The sequence below is a fragment of the Canis lupus genome, chromosome X (genome assembly GCF_011100685.1).
Source record: "Canis lupus familiaris isolate Mischka breed German Shepherd chromosome X, alternate assembly UU_Cfam_GSD_1.0, whole genome shotgun sequence".
Lineage (NCBI taxonomy): Eukaryota > Metazoa > Chordata > Mammalia > Carnivora > Canidae > Canis > Canis lupus.
Window position 1 is genome coordinate 37885792 of NC_049260.1, and position 25094 is coordinate 37910885.

General features: G+C 42.0%; 1 protein-coding gene across 1 annotated transcript in view; it reads left to right on the top strand.

Moving 5' to 3' along the window:
• Positions 1 to 212: 212 nt before the first annotated feature.
• The window catches only part of MAOA (monoamine oxidase A), a 66151-nt gene continuing 41269 nt past the window's right edge, over positions 213 to 25094 (top strand). The window contains 2 exon segments of the mRNA NM_001002969.1: positions 213 to 285; positions 19393 to 19487. Coding sequence (NP_001002969.1) covers positions 213 to 285; positions 19393 to 19487 — 168 coding nt within the window.

Genomic DNA, 25094 nt, shown 5'->3' on the forward strand with positions numbered 1-25094 from the left:
AAACATCCGTGGAAGGATCGGCTCCGCCCCCGGGCTCCCCTGGAGAAGCAGTACCAGGGACCGCCCCGCCCTCCGTCCGGGGCTCCGCCGGGGTGTGGACGGAAGAATCAGCTCCGCCCCCGGACTCCCCCCCAGAGTCTGTAGAAGGGTCCGCCCCGCCCTTGGCCGCCTCCACTCCTGTACCTACGCCCAGCGAGAGTCTCTACCAGACCATGGCGAGTAGAGAGAAGACGAGTATCGAGGGCCACATGTTTGACGTAGTCGTGATAGGAGGCGGCATCTCAGGTCAGTGTGGACCGTAGTGGCAACCTGGGGGCCCTGGCCGGCCCGGGGTGGGGAGCTTGCAGTAGCGCCGCGGCATTTGGGGGTCTGTCGTGCGTGCTGGAGTGCAACAGTACCCGGCCCCGGATCCTGCAAGACGACAGTGGGGGGTTGGGCCGGTTTGGCTGGTGGTGGGAACTGGGGGGGGGGGGGGTAGAACAATAATAGTACTACTAGTACTATTAAATACTAGCATTTAATTAGCTCTCACTGTGCAGTTATATTCAGTGCTTTACTTGCATTTTCTCAGTCCTCTGCAGTCCGGTGAGATGGGTATTATATTTGCTCCCACTTTACAAAACCAAGTAACTGAGGTCTAGAGACTTTCAATAACTTTCCAGAGGTCAAACCACTTATCCAGAAAGTGGCTGAACGATTTTTTTCCATTTAAGACCTTCACTTCTAATCCCTAAGGTGGCTGCTTTGGCTCACTGACTTCGCGTTTCTTTGCCCTAAACAGAACATCAGTGTTGGGATTTTTGTAGTGTCGAGGTAGTAATAGTGTTATTCTGGTCCTGCTTTTCTCCAAGCACTTTTCCTTAGAAAATTTGGTAAGTGAAGACAAAGTAAGAATCGTTTAGTAAAAGATTTTTTTTTTAAAGGAGAGACGGGGGGCTCTCATTTTTAACCTACGCCTCCTGTGTTTTAGAACTTGCAGGAATGTGTAGGCATTTATTGCCCAAAGCGAATCACTTTTGAAGCAGAGGTCCATAGCCCCTCAGAGAATGCCCTGCTGTGTCCTTCCATAAGAGCTCCCTGGGACCAAATCCTGTCCTGTGTGGAGCTGGTGAGCCTGGGTTCTCCTGGCCCCTGTCTTAGGCTTGCAGCTGACCAAGTGTGTGAGGCTTGCCAGTATCTTCCTGGAAACCTTATCAATTATGATTGATATAGTAAATCAATCATGATTGATATATTAAATTGTCACTTAGGCTGTCATAACTGCTAAACTTTCAAATTTAGGAATGGTGTTTCAGCCCTAGCTAGAATCCCACATGAATCTGCCCAAGACCTGGGAGGGTGTTAATTTCTGAAATATATCTGCAGGATCTGATTTAGAAAGAGGGAGAAAGAAAGTGGAAGGGATGAAGTAGGATGGCCCCACAGTAGCCATTTCTATGTATAATTTGGTGGTGGTGGGACTCTGATAATGCTTAAAAATTAATTTTGAGTGGAGATGGCTTTTGACTTAGTCTTTTGAGGATCAACAGTCTGAATCACCAGAGAAGAGGTTGGCCTGAGCTGTTACTTTGAAACTCCAGCCAGTGCCAGCAAAAACATACATGTATGTCGGAGCATCGGACGAGAGCAGATCCTGGCGGAGAGTAAGAAAAAGAAGTATATTTCTCTTGTTTCCATTCATTCATTCATCCATTCATTCAACAAACACTTGCTGAGTACCTGCAATGAAGAGAATTGGTGTTTCCCAAAACCTAATCCTCCCATGCAAGCCTCCTAGAAGGAATGTGATTGTGGATCACTGGGAAATAAATGTTCCCATAGCGTAATATAAATAAATAGATTAGTTCTCTCTCTTCCTCCCATCTCCATACCATCCATACTTCACAATTTGGGGTTCTTTCTGGGATTTTGTCTTTTTCTGTTCTTGTTCAGTGCTCCAGTATTCCTTAAGGAGTGTTTTGTCTTTTATTTTCCCTCTGCCTGATTACCTGCTCTTTCTCCCTTTCCAAACCTTATTCCCAGTGGTTGGTGGTGAGCAGAGGTGGATTTACTGTGTAGCTTGCAACCCTCATGCTTTATGGCTTACAGTTGCAGGTGCCTTCTGCTTGTCATTCTGAATAAATAGCTTTATACTGTGTCCTGTATTGGTAATTTTGCATTCTTTTTTCTTAAGGAAGGCACCCAGATTATATTATCTTCAGACCCCTTGAAACCTGGATCTATTATCACTATGAATTATTAATTTATTTGTTTCATTTGGGGAGAAGTAGAAGGCCTTTCTTGCACAGTAGTTCACATATCTGTTCCAGCAGCCAGCTATTAGTGACAGTGGATCTTCCTCTAAAATCATCTCTATCACTCAGATTTGAGAGATTTTAACACCAAAACTGACCAAAACATTGCATTTTGGCTATGGTGCTTTCCCAGACACTTCACAACTAAAATTAAAAGTAGATGCAAGTCTGGCTCAGGATAAACCCTGCACAAAACTGGGTATTTCATGAGCAGGTGAGAGGCATTACTTCTCAAGGGTTCTTGAGGACCAGAAACACATTATCTTTGCATGTGCTCATCAAAGTGCCGTGAGCTACTTAATCCCTATATCAGTTTTAAATGCTTTAGGGTATTTCTTCTAACTTTTGTTGCAACTTGCATATATATCCAAACACTATACTATCCAAACACTTTTAATATATGGCCAATATCCAACATCTGCAGGGGCATTCCTTTTATATGACAAAGTAGCTCCCAGAAGAGTACAAATTCCAAATAGTATTCCTCAAGATCAATCCATAGTAACAGAAATGTCTTTCATTTTTGATAACTATCTTGGCTGCACAGAAAATGGCAGCATCTTAATATACTTCCCTCTTGTCATTAAAAAACCCCATAGAGACGCCTGGGTGGCTCAGCACTTGAGCGTCTGCTTCAGCTAAGGCCGGGATCCTGGTCTGGGGATCAAGTCCGGCATCGGGCTCCCTGCGAGGAGCCTGCTTCTCTCTCTGCCTATGTCTCTGCCTCTTTCTGTGTCTCTCGTGAATAAATAAAATCTTAACCAAAAAAACAAAACAACCCAAAACCCCTCTAAAACAGGGGCACCTGGGTAGCTCAGGGGGTTATGCATCTGACTCTTAGTTTCGGCTCAGGTCATAATTTCACAGGTCCTGAGATCAAGTCCTGAGTGGGGCATCATCCTCAGTGGGGAGTCTGCTTAAACCTTTCCCTCTGCCCCTCCTCCAATCGTGCAGACACCCGTGTGCGCTCTCGATCTCTCTCTCCAAAATAAATAATCTTTAAAAAAAAACATAAAACAGAGCCACAAACCCCCCTTTTCTGTTCACTAGTCAATTACATAATTGTGTATACTGTGTCAGTGGAGAGGGGGAAACCCCCTGCTCATTTTTAAGTAATATAATATCTTTAACATGCTCTGGTTCTTAACCTGTCATCCATCATCTATCACCAAGTCCTTCTTGAAACTGCTTTTTTTTTCTTTAAGATTTATTTATTTATTTATTTATTTATTCATGATAGACATAGAGAGAGAGAGGCAGAGAAACAGGAGGAGGGAGAAGCAGGCTCCATGCCAGGAGCCCAATGTGGGACTCGATCCCGGGACTCCAGGATCACACCCTGGGCCAAAGGCGGGCACTAAACCGCTGAGCCACCCAGGGATCCCCGAAACTTCTTTTTTAAAAAAATATTTTATTTATTTATTCATGAGAGAACAGAGAGAGGTAGAGACATAGGCAGAGGACTCGATGCAGGACTCGATCCCAAGACCCCGGGATCATGACCTGAGCCAAAGGCAGACGCTCAACCACTGAGCCACCCAGGTGCCCCTTGAAACTTTTTCCATTCTATGACAGTTGGATCCTGAATCTTTATTCCACACTGATGGCTCCTTTTCTGTTCTTTTCATTGTGCCCATATTCTTGTGAACTTCGAGGTTTCAAGTGGCCTCGAGGTTCAGTTGTTGATCACTGTTGTGCTCTTAGACGCTTTTCCCCCTCTTTTTTCTCATTCTGGGACTTCAGAGTTCCTTTATCAATAGAAAGCTCTTAAGTTTCTTTTTTTTAATTTTTTTTAAAATTTATTTATGATAGTCACAGAGAGAGAGAGGCAGAGACACAGGCAGAGGGAGAAGCAGGCTCCATGCACCGGGAGCCCGACGTGGGATTCGAACCCGGGTCTCCAGGATCACACCCTGGGCCAAAGGCAGGCGCCAAACCGCTGCGCCACCCAGGGATCCCAATAGAAAGCTCTTAAGTTTCGAGTTTGGATCTCAGAGTTTCTTTCTCCGAGATGCTGTTCTATAGCTCCTCTGCTCCTGGATATTTCACACTTTAACGTTCTGTTCTTTGTATTCACCATGTCCAAAAGCTTCGTTGCCCTCCAACCCAACTTGTTTTCCTTACTTCCTTGGCTCCATTCTTGGCACTACCATCCTTTACATCCAGTCAACAGATCCTTGTAATTCCTCGTTTGGGCTCTTTTTTTTCTCCATTCCCAGTGACCCCGGGCCCCTTTGGCTCACCAAGTTATGACCTCCTTTCCAGTGGCCTCCCTTTACTTTGGGTTCTCCCTTCATGTCCATCCTGCAGTGTTCTCTAGAGCCGATTTTTTTTTTCAATTTGAGCATAGTTGACACATAATGTTACCTTCGTTTCAGATATACAATGCAGTGATTGGATAACTCTGTATGTTATTCTGTGCTCACCACAAGGGTAGCTACCATGTGTCCTGTTATGCTGCTATCACAGTAGTATTGATTATATATTCCATATGCTGTACCTTTCATCCCTGTGGCTTATTCATCCCATAACCAGACTTGATTTTTTTAAAGATTTTATTTATTCATGAGAGACACATAGAGAGAGGCAGAGACACAGGCAGAGGGAGAAGCAGGCTCCTCGCAGGGAGCCTGATGCGGGACTTGGTCCCAGGACCCTGGGAACACACCCTGAGCAGAAGGCAGATGCTTAACCACTGAGCCACCCAGGTGCCCCAAGACTTGATTTTTTAAAACACTTATTTCATCACCATCTTCTTCTACCCAAGACCTTCCTTCACTGGTCTGTTAGCAGCCCCTTGAGCTTCCGTCCATACCCCCAATTATCTAGCCCTACTCTGTTGGACGAGTAGTGTCCCCCACTCCCCCCAGCTTGGAGTCACACTGCTGTCTTGTCATCAGTGCCACACCATGTTTATTTTGTCCCTTCACTTCTTCCTTGTTTTCTTCTGTCTTAACATGGGAGTGCTTCTCTCTGACCGTTTGTTTACATTTTATCCATTCTTCAACACCTGATTAATGATCTTTTTAAAAAATATTTTATTCATTTGGGAGAGAGAGAACACACATGAGCTGGGGTGGGGAGGGTGGGACGTGAAGAGTGGGGAGTGGGACAGTGTGGCAGAGGGAGAGGGAGAAGCAGACTCCCCTCTGAGCAGGGAGCCCAACGTGGGACTCAGTCCCAGGACCCCGACACCATGACCTGAGCCGAATGTAGATGCCTTATGATCTGAGCCACCCAGGTGCCCCTGATGACCCTTTCCTTAATCACTCAGGCTACCCTTGATTTTTCTGTTAGTTCTTGTCATCTCTATCTAGCAATCCACACTTTCTGTGTCTAATTCTTGATGTTATATTAAAACTATAGCAATTCAATCATTGACCATAGATGCTGACAAAGATATAACAAATGACAGAAACCCAATGGCATACGATTTTAAAATCTGCCCTGAACCGAGAATTTAGAAATTGGCCCTCTCTAGGGGGAGGAAAAAAAGGAAAAGAAAAGTAAAGGGGAAAAAAAGCACACCTCAGGGGGAAATGTATACTTCAGGGTCTTTGGGCCAAAGGGGTTTTTGCAAGGCAGTCCCATCCAGTCACCTAAGATTTTAATCCTCTCAACGGCATCTCCTTGGTGAAGATCTGGCTGTAGGTTTGAAAACACCTAAGGAAGCAGAATGCTCTGCCTCTCAAAGCATCTCATTATGAGCAGAGATGGCTCTGGTACCTGGACTCATTCAAGACCTTTGAGAGCCTCTACCATATGCCAGGCAGTAGCTAGATCACGGGGAAAAAGGCATGATGAGTAAGTCGTTTCCCTGCCTATAAGGTACCCCATCCTCTTGGAAGAAGTAATCAACTAAGAGAATAATTGATATTCATACCGTGAGAAAAATATTATTGTTATGAATGTGAATGAGGTGCTGGGACCTTGTAAGATAAGTTTCTAAGTGAAAACAGTTCAATCATAATACTGGATAGTCCTGGGTAGTAAGAGCATTTTTCCATCGTTTTTGCAATTTTTTAGTGCCATGTGGAAAGAGATACTTCTAACTAGCGTCTAGGTAGCGGAACTCCCCCATATTTTTATCCACAAGCTAAGCTCTACTGAAAGAACTGAGAGCACCAGCCACTCAGACTTGGTGCTGTATAAAATCAGTGGAGATTGAATCCTTTTCATCCTCTGAGACAGAAAAGCTATTTTGCAAGAAGATTGACTGATGTTCTGAATTCCAACAATTGAGTTCACAACATACCACAATTTCCCTTTTTGCCTGAAGATTCATTTCTGCTGAAAGCATTTTTGGCATTTTAACCCAGAACTTGGCGGCACACACTTGTGGTTCTGTAATGATAAAGAAAAACGTTTTAAAAATGCTGCTTATTTTTGGCGCCTTAGTTATTTAGGTATTCTGAGGTTCAGTGCAGAAGAGGCATTAATGTTCTGCTTTTTAGGACACTTCTTTGCCTCTGTTCTGTATTTTCTCTCTCTCTCTCTCTTTTTTTTAGGTTTTATTAATTCCTGAGAGAGAGAGATAGGCAGAGACACAGACAGAGGGAGAAGCAGGCTCTATGCTGGGAGCCCAAGGCGGGACTTGATCCCAGGTCTCTGGGATCACTCCCTGGGCCAAAGACAGACGCTCAACCGCTGAGCCACCCAGGCATCCCTGTATTTTTTTTTCTCAAACCAGGATGCCTTCACTTTAGAAACCTTTTTGATGTTGAACAAAGACAACAAGAATATTTGGGTTCTGATTTTTTTGGTATCTTCATGGTTGAATGAGATTTGGGCTTTAGCTGACATTTAATGGGCCATTTTCACATTTAGCCAATACTAATTAATTTGACTCAATACATAATTCTCAGTGTGAAAAATATATTTAACAACAGGTCAAAGTACAGTCTAATTATGTAAGTATAGTATAACTATAGTATAATTGTACCACAGAGACTCATAATGGAGAAAGAGAAAGGTAGAAGCTTGTTATTGGCGTATATGGGTCATACAATCTTTGTGCAGGTGTGACATATACTTATTTTATATATAAGCAATCTTGCCAGTATTTGGATTCAGGTGTACCCAGGAAGACTGAGGTCCTGTTGTAGTTTTACAGCACACACAGGGGTTTGCAAAAGTATAGCTATCCAGTCAGCACTTGTTTGAGGACTATGCTTGCATGTACAAGATGGGTAGATTTTGTAATGACAGCTCCTTTCTGTTAGGTTTGAGTGATCAGAACTGCACAAAATAAGCCAAAAGAACTTTAGTCACATTTTTCACTCTCATAAGGTTTGAGACAAATTGATTGTTAGGACTTTTTTTTGCCTTTATGGTAAAAAATATTTTATAGTTTTGCCAGGGATTTGTATTCTTTTCTGGATGATCCGTTCCTTATTATGTTGTCATTTGGCATTATAAATTAGGGCAGTTTAAAATTTTTTTTAAATATTGAAACAAATTTTTTTTTTATAAATTTTTATTTATTTATGATAGTCACACAGAGAGAGAGAGAGAGAGGCAGAGACACAAGCAGAGGGAGAAGCAGGCTCCATGCTGGGAGCCCGACGTGGGATTCGATCCCGGGTTTCCAGGATCACGCCCTGGGCCAAAGGCAGGCGCCAAACCGCTGCGCCACCCAGGGATCCCTGAAACAAATTTTTTAAAGTAATTTCTACACCCATTGTGGGGCTCGAACTCACGACCCCAAGGTCAAGAGTTGCATGCTCCACTGACAACCAGCCAGGCTTCCCCAGGGCAACTTAAAATCTCTAAACTATGGTTTTGTCATCTATAAAATCAGAGATTGGGTACGTTGGATTATGTTCTCTGTGATGTGTCTTCCAGCATCTCTTTCAGTAATTAGTAGTCTTCCTGCTGTCTGTCTCTTCAGCTTTCTCTCTTGGGACCCTCCCCCCAACATGTTTTTCCTTCCATTTTGTATTCTGGAAATGTCTCATATTGACATCCTACATTAAGTTAAGTCAGAGTCTGCGGCTTTCTTACACAGGTTCATTCGCCTTGCCCGTGAATTCTCTGAGCCTTCGTTTATAAGCCCTTTTATATGGGATCCCTGAGTGGCTCAGTGGTTTAGCGCCTGCCTTCGGCCCAGGGCGTGATCCTGGAGTCCTGGGATCGAGTCCCACATCGGGCTCCCTGAATGGATCCTGCTCCTCCCTCTGCCTGTGTGTCTGCACCCCCCCCCCCATGTCTCTCATGAATAAATAAACAAAATCCTTTAAAAAAATAAAAGCCCCTTTGTAGTTGTTGCTAAGCCAAAGTAAATAAAACCCCACTTTATAGCAATAATTAATCAATTGATTAGGGAAAAGTGTCAATAAGAACATAAAAATCAAATGATAAGCTTTGAGAGTTGAGTTTATTACATATTAACCATGTTCAAAGGTCACAGAATTGTAACCTGTAAGGGCTCACAGGGACCAATGCAGAGGCTCAGAAGGATCAAGTGAATTACCAAATGCCACAAAGTTCTTAGCAGCATAGCTTGACTTGGACTCCTACAATGTTGACCACCAGCACTGCTGCTTCTATACCCTGCCTCACTGGGCTTGCTGTATAGGCTTATTCTTAGAACTGCAGTAAACTTTATTTTTGCTTTACTTTGACACTTGATGCTCTAAAACCTAATGACTATTTTTCACAGTAATTCATATTCTAGAATATATTACACTACATGTTACTGCTTCATGGACATTCATACTTAAAAATATGGGATACTCCATTAAGGCCAGATGACTTTCATATGAAGAATTTATTTCCTTTTTTGATAAGTCCATACCTGGTGTGTTTAGGATAATGTGTAGCAATTGTTTGAGTAGTCCATCAGCAGTTCTTAACCTTTTGGATCATATGTCCCTTTGAATATCTGTTGAAAGCTATTGAACCTTTCCACCAAAAAAAAAAAAAAATGCATATTTTTACTCACAGAATTTTTCCCCTTGCCCCGGGCCAGCATCAGATGTTATGGAAACGTCTTCAGTGTTACTGTCTCTGTAGTATAAATATTTGGGGCTGAGACTGAAACTTCGTAGAAATGGCAACAAATAAGAATTCAAAGGATTCACTAGGTCACTAGACAGTTACAAGTAATGAATATGTAAACAGACAATGATAAAGACAGTCAAGACATCTAGGCTGAAAAATAAGGCACATGCATCTCCTGTATTAAGTGCATGATAAATTGTGCAAGGAACCGGACATGTTTTGGAAAGAGAGAATTCAGATAGACAACACAGGTGAAGAAAATGGAAGGCTGTGGTGGTTGATATGATTTTTTAAAATAATTTTCCAAGATTGGTATTTACAGATTTTAGGTATTGGAATGAAGCCACTGATATTAAATACTACATTTGTCATGGTTTACAATTCTCGGTCATTGAAGGCACTTGACAAAATTTGGACCCAAGTACAAGAGTTAAATTCTCTAGTTTCTCTGAGAGTCCACTTGTCTCTCCAGTGACCCTATGAGGCCCAGGAACCTTCCGTGCCATTCCTACTAGAAATCTCCAATGCTTTTGGTATTTGAGGTTGGTTTGGGGGGGGGGGGTGTTCAGTGGTGGCTTGACAAAGAAAGCAGGAAATGACAGACAAACAAAGGATTTCATGGAGGAAGTAATACTTGACAGAAGTACTGTGGGTTTTGGATAGATTCTAAAATGCAATTAAAAAAAAGCTTTCTTTCTTTCTTTCTCCCTTTATCAGTAAATCATTTCTTTTGTTTTTAAAATTAGCAACATTGTTTTAAATTGAAGTATAGTAGACATATCAAAGATGACCTTGAAATGTCCAGATTAAATGGGTTTGCTTTGAGCCATGTCTTAAATTCCAGACCTTTTTCCCACATGCCTGCTTGTACTTGTTCATTCATTCGTTCATTCATTCATTCATTTGATAAATATCCATTGATTGAGAGCTCACTGTGTGGTTTGAGCAAAATTGGTGTTTTCCTGCTTTGGGAACGTAACTTCTAAACCTTCAGTATGAGCTGTTGTTTGACTATACTTTTTATTGTCCTCGGAGTCTGGAGTCCAAGAGTCCAGACATGCAGTTAGGCAAGAACTCTGTTGACCAGATATCACATTGCTGAATAATAGAAAGTTAACTTGAAAAACTTAATATGTGATGCACACTCGATGCATTCCTAGGTGGTGATAAATGCCAAAGTTGAAGAAAAATGTCACTTTTAGGAATTAAGAGGAAGTACTAGGAGAGCCAGCCGAGAATAAGCTGTAGCTGCACTACAGTTGTGCTTCAGAGCTCTTATCTTGTGCTCTAAGCATTGTTCACCTGGGTCCCTGCCCAGGAGAGTTTATTACTGTCAATATTTGATCAATCTTAGAAGAGATGAAACCAGCTTTCCCAAAGTGTGTTTTGAGGAGTAGTTTTTTTGAAAAGGCAAAAGGTGGAGAAATGCTGAGTTGAACAGGTCTCTTCACTACAGGACTTAGAAAGATCCTTTAATATGCCAGTGTGTGCCATACATTTCTCAGAAGAAATGGCATTTGTCACAACGGCCATGAACACCAACACTTTCCCCATGAGCATCTTGAATACTAGTATTCCTAAAACATTTGGAATTTATTGCTTTAAACCACACAGCATCCTAGTGTGCAGAATCTAGGGCCAGCAGTGTGGAGGGCCCTTGGTGTATTTTTAAAAAATTTATTAATTTATTTGAGAGAGAAAGCATGAGCGAGGAGAGGGAGAAGCAGACTCCCCACAGAGCAGGGATCCTGATGCGGAACTCAATCCCAGGACCTGGGGATCATGACCTGAGCCAAAGGTAGACGCTTAACCGACTGAGCTACCCAGGAGCTCCGCTCCCCCACCCTCCTTGGTGTATTTTTAAAGTTTCAGTGAAAGAATGGGGAGGATCATGAATTAAGGAGTAATTGCATTCCCCAACTTGGGTGAGATCCATTTATCTAAAGTGAAGATGAATGCTGAACTATAATCAAATAAATTAGGACTGTCTAGACAACCAGTCTGTCGAATTCAGGGCAAATTGAAGTTAATTGTTAGCTTTCATCTGTTTGTCATTTGAGACAGCACTGTCTTTTTAGCTTATCAAAGGGATTAGAAAATTTGGCATTTGTAAAAGCAGAGAATTATTTCTTTGAAAGGAAGCACAAAATACTGATGGATATAGGGATGGATAGATAGATATGAATGGTTCTATGTATCAGGGACAAGTTTGTGTGTATTGATACTCTGTTCTCTTTTGCTAAAAAGTATAATACTGGATCAGAGACCAGAGAAAAATGTACTAGTAGTACAGACGCTGCTGACTTAGGTAGCCATAAAGGTTAAAATGATGCAGTGCCTTTTCCCTATCAGTTTTTCTTAGTTGCTCAAGATAAATATAATCTAAGCATTAGAAACTTCCCTGTTGCCCTCATCCAGGTGAGCATGGTTTTGTTTTCTCGGTATTTGGTTATTCTATTCATTGCAACAAGCATTTAAGCACCCACAACATGGCAGGACCTGTTCTAGGGATGCAAATATGTACAGCACTTTTCTGTTCTCAAAAAGGTCATAACACACTAGTTAAGAGTCAGCTCTCTGGGCAAGGGGTCATGGTGCCTTGGACGAGCGCAAAAGGCCGCTATGGCTTGGACAAGAGTGGCTGTCGTGGCAGGGGGAAGCAGGAAGATTCAGAACAAATTCTGAGGCTACAGCTAAGAGGACTTGCTACTTGAAGGGATGAGGTATATGACAACGGAGAAGAGTCAGAAACGGCTTCAAGAGTTTTGACCTGAGCATCTGACTGAATGGTGGTGACATTTACTAAGGTGCAAAGGGCCAGGGGAGGAATGAGTTGTGGGGAAGTATCAAGTGTCCTGTTTTAGATGTATTGAGCTTGAGATGCATCAAGTCAATGACCCCACTTTCTTGAGGGCTTCCTTCTAGTGCAGGTAACATAAACGCTGTATGTCTGGTGCCAGGTGGTGCTGAGTGCTAAGAAGAAAAATCGAACAGGCTGACAGGGACAGAGTGGGACAGAAGATTAAAACACTTCCCTGTATTTATTGAACACTGGGGTCACTGGAAATTTTTCATGAGGAATATGCTACGTTTCAAGGTGTGTTCTGGAGTGGAGATACCACATCACTTGTTGTAGAAGGAAAATCAGAAATCGAACTGGAAAGGGTAGCTTGAGTCAAATGGATGGATTTCTTTTTTCCTAAAATAGAAGAATATGAATGTACTTGAAGAAGGGAAGTGTGAGAAGGGCCCTTGGCAATGTCGAGGAGGCAGGGGTAAGCGTGAAACTAGGTGTCGCAGTAACAAGTGAAGGATCATTTCTTCGAAGGCTTCACTGCGGAGATTATTAATTCCTTCTCCAGGTGCGCTATGTGGGTTAAATCATTCCCTGTACTGTTTCAATGGGGAGGTTAGCCATCTCAGGACATTGGAAGCAGTGCAGATTCCATGGGAACCCAGTTTCCACGGGCAGTGGCTTTAAGAAGCTGGAGCTTGGTTTGAGGTTGCCATAGCAGCGCCGCTGCTGCCTGCATACATCATTCATCCAGGCCCTCCTGATCTAATAACCAGCATTAACAAAAAGAAGAAAAGAAAAGATGAGCCAAGTATTTTGCTTCTATATTCTGTATAGTATTTCAGATTGAACGTGATTTCTTAGTAGCATTATATAAAAAACAAACAAAAGAAACCAATTGCCTGAACTCTCAAATGAGGTGAGCCTTTAGCAGACTTGCTTGCTTTTTTAAAAGCCTAATACATCCTTTAACCTATTTTAGTTTAGTTTAAGTGAAACCTAAATGATGGAAGAAAAATCAGAAAAGGAATTGCATTGTTTTAAAATCATTCTTATTTAAAATATTTAATTGCGAAGTGATTAAAGATTTGCTTGTGCCCTGATCCTCTGATTTTCCTGTTTTTCAGATTTTTTTCTTTTTTCTTTTTTTTCTTTTTCTTTTCTTTTCTTTTCTTTTTCTTTTTCTTTTTTCTTTTTTTTTTTTTTTTTTTTTTTTTTTTTTTGCATTTTGCAAGTGATTGGATCCTTTGGATCCTTATTTACACAATAAGTCCTTATCAAACTCTTTGCCAGTGTAGCTTCTCCGGGCTCTCTACTCTCATAGAAAACCACAGGACATTTGGGAGTCCTGAGTTCTTTTCCTTCTAAGGAGTTGGATTTGCCATGATTTGGGAGAGGAACAGCTCTCCGTGCAGATGCAAGGAATGGTAGATTTTGCCAGTGCTCACTTAGACCTCTTCCCTTAAATGGACCCATGGGAGAACCATAGACTTTAGACACAAGGACACCTGAGAGTCTAGGACACCTTTCCAGGGCTGTCCTTCATTCCTTACAAGCCAATGAATCTCATACACTTGCTGATTTATTTTTTTTATTTTTATTTTTATTTTATTTTTTTCACCTGCTGATTTAATACACACTCTTGCCTCCCTGACTTTGTCACTCTCATCACAGATCTGAGGCCAAGAGTTTATACTTCTAACAGTGCATATGGGAGCTTGCTTCTACTGGCTGGAAAGGCCTCTTTCCAATTCCACACTCAGTGATACCTCATTGGTAGCTTGAAATAAGTAGTTTGAAATCAGATATCACTGGAATGTCTATACACCACAGAAATCAAAATGGTGCAAATCAGATGCCCTCTCCACAGCCCAGAGATGATCGTTAACCATTTAGCAGCATACCACTATATCAAGCCCTTTCCTTATTTTGCAGGGGAATGGTGCATACCAGGGGGGCTATATGGGGGGCAGGTCTCTTCTATCACTCAAAATTCCACGTGGCAATGAAATGATGGAAAATGAATAAAAGGAGGAGCTATAGTGTACACTGCTCTATGTTTTGGCTAATCTGTATTTCTTTGGACAAAAATAATTAGATTTAATATGAGATTTTCTCTTTTCATAACAAATAGGAAAATAAAAAATATTTGCTTATAAATTCTTTTCATGGAAGGAATAAGTCACAGAGATGATAAGTCCAGAGTAGGGATTATAGTCAATGGTATTGTAATAGTGGTATATGGTGACAGACAGTAGCTACCCTTTGGTGAGCACTATACTTCGACTAAAAAAATAATAAAATAAATAAAATAAAACCCATTTTGTAGTACCTACATTATATTTTGTGGCTTGCCTTTAGACTTAAAAGCTTTTTCTTTTCTAATAATTTTATCCCATTTACCAAAGAAAAGCACTAAATAAATATTTTGAAAGATAAAGGCAGAAACCCTTAAGGTAATTTGTGGAGTTGACAATTGAGATTTGATCTTTTTCTGCAAATGATTATTGAGTTTTGTGGTGATGAGAAAAGGGTAGAATACATAGTGATACACAGAATAAGAATAAAATAGGAGTTAAGGAGTGTAATCTAAGGCTTACATCTTGAAGCAGACATTGTCTTCATTTGTTTCATTCAAATCAACAGCCACATTTGTTGAAAAACTTCCTGGACTGTAAGTATTTGCCTGTGCTTTACTTTCAACTTACTGACTTATTTATTCAAAATTAGTTATTATTATTCAAAAATAAATTTCTGGGGTGCCTGGGTGGCTTAGTCGGTTAAGCATCTGACTTGATTTCAGTTCTGGTCATGATCTCAGAGTTGTGGGATCGAGCCCTGCATGGGGCTCCATACTTGGCAGGAGTCTATTGGAGATTCTCCTTCCTCTGCTCCTCCCCACTTACTCTCTCTTTAAAATAAATAAATCTTTAAATAACTTTTTCAAAAAATGGCACTTTGCTTTTTTTTCCATATTTGGTATTTTCTAGTCTTCCAGTTATTGTGGAAGTTCCTTACGAGTTTTTTCACAATAAGCACACAAACTGAAACATTGGAACCCTATTTACTCAGTATTGTAAAAGAAATAGTTTTCCTAAATAGCTTATATCTTCCCTCCTCAAATTCCAAGATCTTTTTAAAGATTTTATTTATTTATTTGAGAGAGAGAGTCAGTGTGGGAGTGTGCTGGAGTCAGGGGTGGGGGGGGTGGGGACAGAGGGAGAGAATCCCAAGCAGGCTCCATGTTGAGCATGGAGCCCTACCCTGGTGTGATCTCAGGACCCCAAGATCATGACCTGAGCTGAAATCAAGAGTTGGATGCTCAACTGACTGAGCCAGCCAGGCCTCCAAGACCTTTTTAAAACCATTTTTTTTTTGAAATCCTAAATGCTTTAAACATATTCCTTATTTCTTAAACTAAGAGTTGAAACTGTCCTTGCTGAGATAGGGCCAATCATTTTCCTGGAATGTAGAAACAACCCTTGTGGTCCAGTTTTTAATTTTGTTTATATCCTTCAATATCCAATTGCAAAATGACCTTTGTTACTGGTGTGATCATTGTCTGGACCCAGCTCGCCCTGCTCCCTGCCCCCACTCGCCAGCTCTTAAGTGGTACTTATTCATTATTGGCCCTGAATGCCATTCCCTAAACTTGTTTAGAGCTACACATTAGATTTGATTTTGTACAGGCTCAAAGCGAGGGTGTGGGAAGTCAAATCCTTCACTTTTCAAGAGACTTTGTTGTGGTCTTTTTGGGTGCTTTGCTTTCTCATCTGGAATATGGGGATAATGAAATTGACTCCAAGGGATGATTGTGAGAGGTATCAGGAAAGGCACAGAAACCTGATCTGTATATGTAGCTCCAAACCAACTGCTAAGTTGCTTCAGGGCAGCCAAGGGGGAGCCAGGAGCCGATGCTGTGGGACTCACTGCTGCTGGAGGTCAGAGCCACCTCTGCTTCTTCATAGGCAGCATGCAGAGGGTGACTTTCTCCTCCTTTAGAAGAGGAGCTACCAATTAATTCTTGTAAACTGTTGGCTGTATTTTTCTAATCGGTTTATAGTTCTATTGATTAAGGTGAACTGGGAAAAACGTAACCTTTTTGTATCTGAGTGTCTCTGCTTTTATATATAGACTGGTACTTTGACATAAGAACAAAGATTTGTGCATAAGTATGCTTTTAATAACAAGTTCGTCCTTTTTTTTAATGACCCTCAGCAGGAGTAGCCTTTGGCTCTGTCCCAGAGAACACATTGCACCAAGGTTTCCAGACATTGGCTTGAATTTATTTAAATGTCATGGGATGAATGCTTTCTTTGTGAGCAGATTCCAAAGATTTGTTGCATACCTAAATCTTTGATGAATGTCAGCCACAGAAGGGTACACTGTACACAAATGAGCAGATAGCAGTGCTGGATATTATGGTTTAGCCTCCTCGCATTCTAGATCTTCTGGACCCGAATTCATCCTTGATTCTTTATAGGAACAAAATGCTGTGTTGGTCTGGGTCCTCTGAGAGCAGACATCAAGACATAACTAGCCATGTGAGAGATTTAGTGTAGGAAAAGCCTGCAAAAGATAAAGAGGAGAGAGAATGGGAGCAGGCAAGTTGTTAATAATGAAAACCAAAACCAGGGTAGTCCTGTATGATTTCATACGATCTGGATTTTGTTGATCGAATGCCAGTAGTACCGTTTAAACATGTTCCTCTGGCCCTGAGTATAAGCTCTAGAGGCTTGATCACATCAGAATTTAGTGTTTGCTCCTTGTCTCCCTCCCCTTCCTTCCTCCCTAACTACTTCACAGGTGCTGGTGTATTCTTCCATTGGGAGGCAGATAGCATCTGGTTATCTCTCTGTGTGTGATGTTAGCAGATGTTGATGCCTCTTACACTAGGTCCATCAATTTATTAGGCATTGCAACATTCTGATATTCTAATTTGATCTATCCTCACTTACTCACTAGCATACTTTTACACAGCAGAACCTCCCTCCCCCTTTGTTAGTTCTTTGGTTGTTTTGAGGTTCACTGCAAATAGGAAAGGTAGGATGAAGGCCAGATCCTTTTCGTTTCCTTTAGTCATTTTCAAAATGGTAAGGTGGTTCCTTAGTGTTCTCCAGAGAACCTATGAGGGTTTTTATGTGTTTAGTATGATTATGAATTCATGGAATTAAGCCATTGCTGCTGTTATTTTGCCCCGCCCCTGCCCCCCGCCCCATCTCCCTCTTGCAGTTGTTATTTTGATTTGATACTTAAACTTCCATCTTTGGCCAATGGGAGTTTCTATAGGTAGGGTTCCTGAGCCTCTTGGTCACAGTCTCTGAAAGCCTTCTTGCTTTGTGGTATGACCTCATGTTCATACTTTTTTTGTAATGGGAGTTTAAAGATAACTAGGTATAAGATAGCACTAACAGTACAAATAAAAGTAGATTTAAAAATAAATGTGTGCACACATATATTTCCTTATTCTGTGAGCTGAGAGATCCCAGAAGCAATGACACCCCAGTAGCAAGGAGCACACCTACTGCCCAGATCTTGGTTTCTTTCTTTTTTAAAAAAAACGATTTTATTCTTATTTATGTATTTGAGAGAGAGAGACAGAGCATGAGTGGGAGAGAAGAGGGAGAGGGAGAAGCAGATTCCCCGCTGAACAGGGAGCCCGAGGCAAGGCTCAATCCCAGGACCCCGGGATCTGACCTGAGCCGAATGCAGATGCTTACTGACTGAGCCACCCAGGCACCCCCAGATCTTGGTTTCTAATACTGTTCTTCAGGGCCACTGGGAGTGCGCAGTTGGTTAAGTGTTTCTCCTCAGGTTGTGATCTCAGGGTCCTTAGATGAGCCCCATGTTGGACTCTGCACTCATTGTAGGTCTGCTTGTCTCTCTCCTTCCCCCTCTGCCTCTCCTCCTGTGCACTCTCTCTCTCTCTCAAATAAATAGATCTTAAAAAAATACTGTTCTCCAATAAAGGAGCCAAGGCTCATTGGAGACATGGCTGATTCTAGGCGTGAACAGTGAAAAACAAGGTGAGCCTGAAACATCTTGTAATATCAGAAAGTAAGGAATTGGCCGAAGCACACACGCATGCACACACACACACACACACACAATGATTGGGATGCGTCAGAAGGACACAGAAGCCAACTGAAAGAACTCCCAGTGACCAAAGTTGGAACAGTTTGAGCAAAAAAGCAAATAACATAATATCAGATTATAACCCCAAGCATAAAACCACTATTTTTATGGGTCCATAGTGATACAAATAAATGATTGAATAAGGAAATAAACAGAGGAGAAGAGAGAAATCTCCTTTCGGAAGGATTCCTAATAATTTATGTAGATAGTTCACCCTCAAGGAAGCAGAACATAACTTCCTGTTCCTTGAGTGTGGGCTGTGCATAGACTTCCTTCCAAAGCACATAGGAGGGAAAGGGAGAAGAGAAAGTAGCTTTATCGTGAAGAAACCTGGCAAGCACCACTTCAACCAGATGATCAGGATTAACATCAGTGAAAATCCACATCGATAGCATGCATTCTTGATGTAATGGTAATCCACAACATTTTCTCTACTTTTCCAATATTACTTTACTGAGTTTTAAATCTATCTTTTGTGATAGTTTTTATTTACATGTAAAAACCTGCTCTAAGCTTTGAGCCAACTAATAAAGTGTGATGCATGGTTCCGACCTTTGGTAACTTTGAATCTAGTGGGGAAAACAACATCTAGCAAGAATATAAGTCATAGGATGTGATTTATAAGGGCTTTGTTTTAAGTAGGCTTCACGCCCAACGTGGAGCCCAACATGGGGCTTGAACCCACCTGAGCTGAGTTCAAGAGTCAGGCGCTTAGCTGACCAAGCCACCCAGATGGCCCTGTGAGGGGTTTTTCAGTTGAGAAAAGTACTGAGGACTGGTGTAGCCAGGACAGGTTTCCAGGAAAACATACTCTTCTGTTTATGCAATCAGGTTTTCTGGAAGAAGGGCACAATAAGGGTGGATTTAGGGGTTCAATACATTCTCTTAAATAGGATTTCATTACCACCATATACAGTTTGTCAACCAACCTTACGATAGTGAAATGATTATAATGTAATATAAGATGAGTTCCAAAATTGGTGCCTTAATTAATCACAGTGTGGTCAGACTTTATTAGAAAGATAGCAAAATCAGTGGGTTATGTATAAGGTCCTGCGTTCATTTGATGTGTAGATCTGGCTAAGTCTTGGATGTCTCATGTTTGGGTCTTAATATGGCCCTTGATTTTGTGTTTGTTTGTTTGTTTGTTTGTTTGTTTCCTTACAGGATTGTCTGCTGCCAAACTCTTAGCCGAACATGAAGTTGATGTCTTAGTTTTAGAAGCACGAGATAGAGTTGGAGGAAGAACATACACCGTGAGGGTAAGTGATTTTAATACTTACATATAATCTCTCACTCAAACTAGAAATGGGGACGCTGGAAGTCACAGAGCTAGAGGTGATCTCAAGAGCTCATGCAGTTAAGCCATTTGTCCTGCAGAGCCCTAAACTGCTCCAACAAACACTCTTTTCAACACTCACTGAAGAGTGACAGCCCCTGACCTTCAGTAACTTGTATTCTAGTGATGAAAACAAGCGGGAACAAATAACTTCAGTGCACTGTCAGAATTTCCATACTAGAGACCTAACTAGAGTATGCAACGTCTCAGGTGTGGTTACAGTTTGGCTGGACTTGAAGTGACTATACATCTATGGCATGTGTGCACATGTGCACGTGTGTGCACACACAGTATAGGTTTCTTGTTTATTTGTCCAAGGATGCACAACTTAAAAGTAAGTGGGGCTACAGTAAGCAGAAGCAAATATAGCATATTTTTGTGCAATTTTGTCCTTAGTCTTTGTTCCCTAAGAGGAATGTTGCTGCCAGAGACACTCTTCAGGTTGGCTGGACATGAGGAGGGAGGTCAGTTCTTGCTGCATCAACTGCGTTTTTATTCTTTGGCTAATGTCCCATTCTAGAAAAATGCATGCTAACTATTGTTTACTGTTATTCAAGGACATGGTCGCAGGCAGTCAAGACTGTGGGAGCTGTTGAGAGTGCACAGGGAGATGACATGGGGTGGGGAGGATAGGGCCAAACATGGAGGCTTGGGTAGCACAGAGCTTTAATGAGGGCAGCAGCAGAGGAGCCAGAGAAAAGCAGCAGAGGCAGAACAGTGCCATGCAGATCAGTGGAGGAAAGAGAAAGGGAGGATGAATAGAGCCAGCTGCCAAGGGCATTTGACATAGGATGAGGGCTGAAAAGAGGTCCCTGTGCTTGGCAGTTAGATCATGAATGAGAGCCTTTTCTAGAGCACACAAATGGAGTGTTTTAAAGGCTGGGGACTGAAAGGACAAAACTAAACAGTTGCAGTGATTGGAAAGAGAGGAAGCCATCTATCTAATTAGAAGATGAATCAGACTTATGGCAAAATGGTTTATATGGTGCTCATTACAACGGCTTGAGCAATACAGACATTCATTTATTTTGCGTTAAGAAATCTGGTGTTGGGGAGTCCAGGCTGGTGCAGAGGCTCAACTTTTTCATCAAGGCTCTAGTCTCTTTGTGTCTTTCCTGCTTAGCCATTCTTTGCATGTTGGCTTACTGCCTAGTGGTAACCAGATGGCTGCCGTGACTCTAAGCACTGAGTCCTCATTTAAGATAAGAAAGAGCATGAAGAGGCAGCCCCAGTTTTCCTTTTACGTTTTTATTTAAATTCCTTAGTTAACATGCAGTGTAGTATCAGTTTCCGATGTACAATACAGTGATTCAACACTTCGTACAACACGCAGTGCTCCTCACAACAAGCGCTCTCCTGAATCCCCATCCCCTGTTTCCCCCATCCCGCCCCCACCTCCCCTCTGGTAACCATCTGTTTGTTCTCTAGAGTTAAGAATCTGGTTCTTCTCTGGGAAACGAACTAGGGGTGGTGGAAGGGGAGGGGGGGCGGGGGGTGGGGGTGAGTGGGTGGCGGGCACTGAGGGGGACACTTGACGGGATGAGCACTGGGTGTTATTCTGTATGTTGGTAAATTGAACACCAATAAAAATTATTTTATTAAAAAAATGGGGGAAAAAAAAGAATCTGGTTCTTGGTGAGGCGGCCCCAGCTTTATCTGCAACAAAACTTTCCCTGTACCAGAAGATCCTGGCAGACATCCGCTAGTCTCCTTGGCCAGAGTTGGGGCAGAGAGCTACCCTTAGCTGCTAGGGAGCCTGGCAAAGCAAGTATTTAACATTTCCAGGCTGCATCATAGAAGCAGGCATGGGCAAGGCCGTATGAACAGAAATGGAATAGCCAACCAACATCTGAACTAGAATGTTGTACAAGCTTTCACTGATAGCACACTACGTTCCCCCTGTCATTTGCTTCCTACCTTTTTAGATGTATAGGGATGTACCATAGATCTGTTTTCACTTTGCTCTAGCCTTGCGACTCAAAGTGTGGTCCATGGCCCAGCAGCCTCAGAGTCACCCAGGAGCTTGACAGGGAACTTGACAGAAATGCAGTCTTTTTTTTTTAAGATTTTTTTTTGGGGGGTGGATCCCTGGGTGGCACAGCAGTTTAGCGCCTGCCTTTGGCCCAGGGCGTGATCCTGGAGACCCTGGATCGAATCCCACGTCGGGCTCCCAGTGCATGGAGCCTGCTTCTCCCTCTGCCTATGTCTCTGCCTCTCTCTCTGTGTGACTATCATAAATAAATAAAAATTAAAAAAAAGATTTTTTTAAATTCATGAGACACAGAGGGAGAGGCAGAGACACAGGTAGAGGGAGAAGTAGGCCCCTCACAGGGAGCCCGATGTAGCATTTGATTCCAGGACCCCAGGATCACACCCTGAGCCAAAGGCAGATGCTCAACCAGTGAGCCACCCAGGTGTCCCAGAAATGCAGAGTCTTAAGCCTTGTCCCAGACCCACTGCATCCGAATCTGCATTTCACCAAGTTCCCCAGGGGATGTTACAGAAGTGTTGCTCTATGGTGTATGTTTGCTTGCTTGCTTGAAATTAATGTAAATGCAGATAAATTGTATCTAGTGAATTTCCGAGTACTTCTTCAGACATAGTCCACTGGGAGGCTGCTGGTCTGGAAGTGAGGAGACAGGATTCTGGCCCCTGTACTGTCTGACACTCTTCCCTTGGGGAAAGTCCTGTTGGCTCTTTGCATCTCCATTTTCCCATTTGGGCAGTGAGATACAGTCCACATGTACTTGAAGCTCCCTTGCAACTTCAAGTTCTAGTTGAAGACAGTGTATTGTAGAGCAAAAGGAGGATTGCGTACCTCACATGTCTGACTTAATTAGATAAAATTCTCCTGTCATTTTCTGAAAATTATTTCTTCACTTTGGAGATTGTTATTAAATGATTCCTTAGCCCTATGTTTCTTATCTCTCAAATCTTGTGGATATTAAATAGGAGCATCAGTCATGTTGCAGTTTCTCAGTTAAGAACAGGTTTCTTGCTATAAGGGAAATGAGAATTTCAGCATGCCTGTCCCCATCTGTGTTATTGCCCCAGGCTGATTTTCCATGCTGCATCATTTATATATGTTAGCACCATACAGACACTATTGTGTATTGAGCATGATATTGTAACTCATCAGGTATATGAGGAAGGAACTTTGAAATGCTTACAAACTAGACTTACCTTTTATAAGGTTTCCAGTGAATAAAGGAGAAAAAAAGGGCTTTGCGAAAAAGGGACAGAAATGCTATTTAATAAGAAACTGAATTGAATATTGTTAGAATTGCTTCTTAGAGTATAGTCAATTAGGATAATTTGGAGTGGAGATGCCTTAAGAGTTCCTCTTTAAGTTCTGATCTTTAAGTTCAGATCTTTAAGTTCTGAAATGTTAAATTTGGTATTGTAGTTGACAGCTATTCAGATAGATCTCCTATGAGCTCAGAACTTCCCAATTTTTCAGGGTGCCTGGTTGGCTCGGTTGGTGGAGTGTATGACTTTTGATCTCTGGGTTGTAGGTGTGAGCCCTACGTTGGGTGTAAAGATTGCTTAAAAATAAAATCTTTAGGGGCACCTGGGTGGCTCAGTCAGTTAAGCATCTGCCTTTGGCTCAGGTCATGATTCCAGGCTCCTGGGATCAAGCCCTGCATTGGGTTCTCTGCTCAGTGGGGAGCCTGCTTCTCCCTCTCCCTCCCCTCCTCCTGCTCTCTCTTTTAAAAAAAAATAAAATCTTTTTTTTAAAAAAGAAAGAGGTAGAGAGAGAGAAAGATGCAGAGACACAGGCTGAGGGAGAAGCAGGCTCCCTGCAAGGAGCCCGATGTGGGACTTGATCTCGAATCCTGAGATCACACCATTGGCCAAAGGTAGATGCTCAACCGCTGAGCCACTCAGGCATCCCTAAATAAAGTCTTTAAAAAAAATAAAATCTTTAGGGGTGCCTGGCTGGCTCAATTGATAGAACATGTGACTTTTGATCTTAGGGTTGTGAGTTCAAGTGCCATGTTGGGTGTGGAGCTTACCTAAAATAAATTTAAAAAGAAAGAAAGAACTCCCCAATTTTTTCTTAGTGCAGTTCCTTTATAATTCTTCAGGACCAAATTTATGAAGTCGAAATGCCTGCATGGGTATCATAGGGATGGTGTATTTGTTTCTATATTGTTGCATGTTTGTGGCCAGGGATGGTGTATTTGTTTCTATATAGTTGCATGTTTGTGGCCTCTTCAGAGTCTGAGAAATAAGATCAAAAGCAAGACCCTCAAGGTGCAGGTACAACAGAGCAGAATATGGTAATACAGTTCTGATATCTTCATGCTGAACCTGATGCACCTCCTTTAGAGTCTTTCACCTTTGTAAAGAAACATTCTGTAAAAGAAAACAAATGAACACAAAGACAACAAACAAACAAGAAGCCAAATAAGTATAGAGAACAAACTAGTGGTTGCTAGAGGGGTGGTACCTGGGTGGGGAGGGGGTGGACGAAATAGGTAAAGTGGATTAAGAGGTACAAACTTCCAGTTATAAAATAAGTAAGCGAACTTTTCCCAGGGTTGAAAAGTACAGCATAGGGAGTATAGTTGATAATATTGTAATAGGCTATATGGTAAAAATAGGAGTATTCCGTAAAATGCCTCACACGTTTTACTACTTCACTTAGGATTATTTGCTTTAAAGATAGTTTCAGTACTCTAAAGGCATCATGTGTGGAGGTTCCCATGAGTTCTCTTGCTGTCTTTATTAAAGCCTAGAAATTTATTGGAGTACTGACTCCAGTTTTGTTTTATATTTAAAAGGGGTGCTGGAGATGAGAGAAGGTTTAGAGAACAGTACCAGGAGTTAGTAAAAGACAATGTAAGGATTATATAAGGGACAGGTGAAAGAAGTCAAAAGCACAAGTCATTTCTGGTATTATGACAGAATGGAAGCCCTGATTAACTGCCTCCATTGAAATAAGTAGAATGCTGAATAAAATATACTCTGCCGCCTTGACATGGAAATCAGAAATTTGCAGACCTCCTGGATGTTGAACGGACATCTCAAATTTCACACACCCTACCTGAACTTCTGATCTTATCCATCAAGAACTCCATTCCAGCAGCCTTCCTTGTATCAAAGGATGGCAACTCCAAAAAACTCGAGAGTCACACTGAAAACTCTCAGGCCTCACATTTACTCTGTTGACTCTGCCTTCAGATATATCCAGAATTCACTGCTTTGCACCACTTCCATGGCTACCACCTGTTGGGAGCCACCATCATCTCTACGCCAGATTGCTGCAATGATCTCCCTGCTTTTACCCTTGCCTCCTAGAATCTATTCTTAGTGCAGCAGCCAGAGTGAGCCTGTCAAACCTAAGTCAGGTCTTTGGCACATCTCTGCTCAAAAGCTTCCAAAGGCTTTCCTTCGCACTCAGAGGCCAACTGGTGTCCTTACAATGCCCTGTGAGGCTTTCCATGACCTGCCCCCTAATAACATTTCTAACCTCATGTCACATTCTCTTTTCTTTTCTTTTTTCTTTTTTTTTTTTGAGAGGAGA